The sequence below is a fragment of the Alligator sinensis genome, unplaced genomic scaffold, assembly GCF_000455745.1.
Source record: "Alligator sinensis unplaced genomic scaffold, ASM45574v1 scaffold498_1, whole genome shotgun sequence".
Lineage (NCBI taxonomy): Eukaryota > Metazoa > Chordata > Crocodylia > Alligatoridae > Alligator > Alligator sinensis.
In genome coordinates, this window is record NW_005842469.1 from 1,235,083 (window position 1) to 1,240,954 (window position 5,872).

General features: G+C 39.9%; 1 protein-coding gene across 1 annotated transcript in view; it reads left to right on the plus strand.

Annotated features, from left to right (window-relative positions):
* The window catches only part of MGST1 (microsomal glutathione S-transferase 1), a 7,581-nt gene extending 3,753 nt beyond the window's left edge, over positions 1-3,828 (plus strand). Inside the window, exon 3 of the mRNA XM_006030870.3 lies at positions 3,207-3,828. Coding sequence (XP_006030932.1) covers positions 3,207-3,453 — 247 coding nt within the window. The 3' untranslated portion in view covers positions 3,454-3,828. The remainder of the gene's footprint in view (positions 1-3,206) is intronic.
* The last annotated feature ends 2,044 nt before the right edge of the window (positions 3,829-5,872 follow it).

The window sequence follows — 5,872 nt, forward strand, 5'->3', positions numbered from 1 at the left end:
GCCCTGCTGGTGCCCTCCCAGACTTAGGAGGCACCAGTTGCCCATGCTGAAAGGTAAGAATCCCCACCCCCATTCTGGGCTTCCCCATACCGCTTATCCCCAGAGGCTCCCCCAGCTCCCCCTTGCCTTTCCCCTGCACTTATTTGTGGTTGCCTGCACTGTGAAGGGTTAACCTGCCAATCCAGCTCCTGCTGCTGCCACTGCTGCTCTTCAGACCAGTGAAAAAGATCCTAGGGGGCCCAATGGGTTGTTTATACTAGTGTAGCAGGAGCTGGGTAACAGATCAGAGATGTCTCTTGATGTAATGCAAAGGAAACTGTGAGAAAGATGAGTAGGGCTTATCTGTTAAAGCTGCAGAGTTCAAAATAATAATAAGGGGTCCATTCTAGTAGGATGTTACACTGAGTAGGAGTTAACATCTCTTTTTTCTTTGCAGAAAATTTTGCTAACAATGTACTAGCCTTACAAGATATGGATGAGCCAAGAGTATGGTGTACTGGTAGCAATATAGTAGTGTGTCACTTAACAATATGTATATTAGACTTTGGGAGCATTTCCAGTCTATCATGGATCTTTCTCTTTGGGCTGAATATTGCTTTGCAGTTTTTCGATCCTTTACTTAGCTTGTGGGTTCATTTCTGATCCCATTGCCAAAAACAGTGTATACAGATACTTTTTGACAAATCAGTGCTTCTGATATTTAAATATTAAATATTTCTCCTGTTTGGCATCCTGTGTGGTTCAGTGGTAGAATCCTTGTGTGCCACACAGGAGACCCGGGTTCAGTTCCTGGGCATTTATATAAGTACAGCCAAGGAGGCACCAAATGTCTGGACCCAGTCTGGCCTTTGGATTCTGTCTCAGTGGCCTAAAGGGGGGTGGAAGGTCTGGGCAGCCTCCACTGCTCCAAAGAACTCCTGCCTAGCCATGTGCATCAAAAGTCTGGGTGATTTCTCATGCATACACCATGATGGGGAAGGATCAGTGGTTGCCAAACAAAACATTTCTCATGTTCTTAGTCTTTAATGAAGGTTAATAACTTATTTGACAATATAATCTTTTAAATAATAGGTTTTTAAGAATTAAAAAGGCTTATAAACATGCACCATGACTATTTCCTTTAAGGGTCTTAATATAAAGTTCTACTTTTATATCAACTACTGAGGTGAGAGTCAACAAATATAAATCAAGGAGAAGATTTTGAACATAAGTATCAAGACTCTTGAACAGGTATCTTGGGATCTTAGGCATTGCCACTTTGTAACAGTAGATGCATGTAGTTTTAGAAAGTCTGTTACTGAACCATTCATATCTGGCTTCCCAATCTATAGGCTTTGCAGTAGGTTGCCCAATTAAGGACAAGTCACTCAGCTGTTTCTTGTGGTTTTTACTTCTAAGGGCACTGCTTCTGCACCCTAGGCTCAAAAGCCATCCTGTGTAACTGATTAGAGAAGTGATACTTTGAAATTAATGTGACAGCAACTGGCTGGAGCATCTTGGTAGGCTTCTGCACAAGATTGCTTCAACTTTTTATAACCCTGTATACTTCTCAAACCCTCATCTTCTCATAGGACTTAGGAACCTGACTTTGTGGAAAATTCCAGTTCTATTATATTCACATGTCTTCTGGGTAACATTTTCAAAAAAGAGATTTTGCTCTGAGTGAAAATTAAAAAGCCTGGCAACTTTTCCCTGAGGGCACTGACCCAAAGTTCCCCTTTGCCCCTTTGTTGTGCAGCAAGTAACTTGGCAGGTGTCCACTTGACCGATAAAAGCAGCTGCAGTTTAGTGACAAGTTCTTTCTTTATGTTTGTAGTTGTTGAAAGGATGATAAGGGCTATGTAAACCCTGAGTATTAATGTTGCTGTCATATTACATTTTCCATGAAAATTAAGCCTTTGCTTCAAATAAAAATTACCCAATAGAACCGCATGTGGAGGTTATTTAAGATTCAGTTCTAAAACCTTCTCCAGCAAGCTACAGATCTCAATGGTGAGACTTCTACCTAACCGTTAACAGCCTCATATTCAATATTTGTAGCACAAGTTGGTTTTTTTTGTTGTTGCCATTTGTTTGGGGATTTTTGTTGTTTGCTTGTTTGTTTATTTTGGGGGAATTTTTGGTACACGTGTGTTTTATTTTTTATTTTTTTTGCTACAGTGGTTGAATACAACTTATGTATGCGAGCTAAAACTAGTTTTAATATTGTGTGTGTCATTTTTCTTCTGCAAGCCTCATGGCAACTGCACAGAATTAAACATAATTATATGGGTGATGCATGTGTTTGGATATGTGGCTGTAAGAGGTCTAACAGCATGTATGTGTTTTGTGACTGCTTTGGAGGTGCAAGAGGCCTAAAAGGATATGTGTTTAGTTGCAATTTTGGAAAACTTTAACAGAAAGATGGTGTGTCTGCTCTTAATGGGAGTGAGTTCAAAAGGCAGATGTAAAATCACATCTAATCTCTTTCTGGCTTGGGTGAAACCTAAGATAATTAGAAACCCTTATAGATTGTGCCAATAAGCAAAGATCGTGTCTGAATTAAAACTTCCCAAAGGTTCTGGAGAGAGAGGGGGAGTATTGGAAGAAAGTACCATTTCAGAACTCAGTTATTGATTTTTGGCCAGTTTCTAATAAATTACATTATGGTATCAGTATGAAATTACACTATGAATTACAAAACATAATAAAATGAGTATAGCAGCTGAAAGCTATGTTGCTTGGCAAAAATCAACAAGAAGAACAAATATGGCCCTCATTAAATCATAGTGCTCAAAAATAGCATTCTCCAAGGTGACTGGACTTCAGGCAATTTGACTAAAAGCATAAAAGTATTTGTACATTTAAGTTTATCATGAAAATGGGATCCTAAAAGCAGTGCTATCAAGTATGGGAACAATAATATACAATATTAAAAATAATCAGATTTTACATACAGCATATTTTAACTTTAGGGGAGTGCCTTTCAGACAAACTGTGTACCCAACACAGTACAGGAGTTAAATTTGAACATTAAAAGAAAAAATAAAAGACTAAAAGGAGGAGAAAGTGAAAACATTACTCATAAGCAGAGCCAAGTGAGGGGGAAGAAGTTAAACATGTGCATTGTGACTTTAATGAGTGGTACTACTTGGAAAATGCAATAACATTTTCAGACTTATTCTGCAAAGTATAACATTGCAAAACAACTTTGCTTCTTTCCCCAGAGGCCACTTGAATGATCTTGAGAATATTGTCCCGTTTATTGGCATTGGTCTGCTGTACGCCCTGAGTGGTCCTGATCTGTCCACAGCCTTGCTGCACTTCAGGATCTTCGTCGGAGCAAGACTTTTTCATACAATTGCATATTTGACACCACTCCCCCAGCCCAGCAGAGGTTTGTCTTGGCTTCTTGGATTTGTGGTCACCATTTCCATGGCATACAGGGTACTGACGACTGGCTTGTACCTGTAATGAAAACACTCAGTCTCTTTGTACTGTTTAGCATTCCACATGACATTTCCAGCATTATGTTAGATTTAACAGCACCCTTCTTGCATGGAGATATCTCATTTTTGCTAGTTTTTACATGGTGGCCAAACTGCATTTTTTTTAAACAAAGAGGTTCTTCATTCCTGTTGAAATATTTTTTAAGCAAAATTTCCCTTCTGCTGTCCTCCCTATTCACAGGCTGCTTAGCCAACATGTTAGATTGAATGGTCTCTCAGTGATTTGTTGAAGACTTATGATTCTGAACATATGACAACAGTATATTAATGGCGTGTGTGGTAATTTTCTACTCATTCACTATTTTGGCTGTAGCTCTGAAGCCTAAATCAATAAAGACAAGAGAAAAAAAATAAGGGTGTTTGCATTTTTGTTTTCATTTTGACTCTACTAACTGTGACCAGCAAATAAAATGTCACAATGTATCAGAAAGAAACTCACATCATACAGTTTGTTGAGGAATATTTACGTTAATAATAAGATTCAGCCAGTAATGCCAGGCCTATTGAAAAAAAATCTTTGATGAAATTGGTGTTTGTATAATCCACCATGGGATTAAAAATCCAAATCGCAGTAGTTCCATTTTCTAAACCTAATAGACTTTAAAAAAATGCTCTAGGCTAAAATCTGTGTTATGGCATAGGAGAAAACATGAAGAAGCTCAAGACTTACATCAGTTTTAAAATGGCAGAACAGAATGGCCCTTTTGTGGAGGGTTGCCTTTCTCTTAGGAGAAATCAACATAAAAACAAGAGCTACACTCGTGTTTAGTCCTAATTAAAAAAAAAAAAAAGGTAGGCATATAGTGAGTGCATGCATCATAGTATTTCATAAATAGATCCCTAATGAAAAATCGTGGGTCTAGAACTGTATTGCGAAGTAGATCGGCACTTGCCCAGATTTTTCATAAAATACCAAAGCTGTGCTTGACTCTTCCTTGTTAGCTTTTGTTATTACTTTGTTTTATTTACCATATTTATTTGCATCCAAGGTAAGTCCCCCCCCCCCCCAAATCAACATGAGGGGGGAAAGTTTCATCTTAGAGTTGAGTACCAGCTTTAGGCAGGTAACAGCTGAGCTCCAGCTTCAGCCATGGGACCAAAACGAGCTGAGGCACTGCCTGCTCAGGTCCAGGGTGGCTTGTGCAGTGGGGGGGGGTGGTCATGGCCAGGGTAGTGTGGAGAGACCTTCAGGGGTTTGGGGGGCAGTATAGGGGAAATTACACAGCCTTCTCCCCACCTCCCTGCTGCTCGCCACCTTCCTTTCCATCTATACCATATACCTTCAGCGCCAGCCCCTACCTGGCCAGGCCCAGAGTTGCTGTTGCCATTTCTGCCTGGCTGGACTGAGCCAGAGCTGCCACCACTGACTGCCTCAGAGTTGGAACCAGAGTTGTTGCAGAAGGTAAGCAGGTGGGAGGGGGGAGTTGAAGCTTTGGGGTAGCAGGCAATAGGAGGCAGGCACTAGGGAGGGGCTAGTGGCAAGGGTGACAGGCACAGGAATGGAGGGAGGCAAATAGCAAGGGGGATAGTGGGTAGGCACATATACAAGGAAGGTAAACGGCAGGGGGGCAGGCAGGGACAGTGTGGGGGGGCAAGGGGAAAAGGTCTGGCCCCTGTTTTCCCGTGTACAGGGAATTTAAGATGATTGTCCAATAGTTAGATTCTGTACATGGAAAATGATAACGAATTTATAATTTTGTTATATAACTCTATATAATGCCTATACCATGTATAGAATCTAATTATTGAGGTTTATCTTAAATTTGAAGTTCTCTTGGATTTGGATAAAACTGGTATTTTGTAGCCTTTTTCAATATCTCTGCATTTGCATACATATTTGTTTAAAGAAGATTTTAAAAAAACCCACTGAAATATACTGGCAATATATGGGTTATTACAACTAAGACTGGGATTTAAATCCTAGAAGCCAATAGCTCTTTCTGTTTCTATAATCCAAAATTTGGATCTTACATTGAGCTATGCTTCTGACTAGGTTAGACAGTCCCAAGAACATGCTATTTCCTTTCTCTTCTTTCCAAGGGCTACTTTTTCTTTATGTATGGTGAAACTACAGGGCTGCAAGGCATGTATGACAATTAAGGCCTACAGATCTACCCTTAATTGTAAACTTCTCTCTGGCAAGCAGGTAAAAGTTCAGAAAATGTTACCATAACATGCAACAGGAAGTGTTGATAAAGAGGCACAAAAAGCCAGAGTTAGTCCAAACAAGGTTTTATAGTGCAACTTGAGGACTGGTCACATCTCTTAAGCAGGGGACTGGAAACAAAGAGCCAAAATTGGTGCATCAGAAATTAGGCCTGATGGGTGAATGAAGTAATAAAGGGATGTAATTGGGGTACTATATCATAAAGAGGTGAATTCAC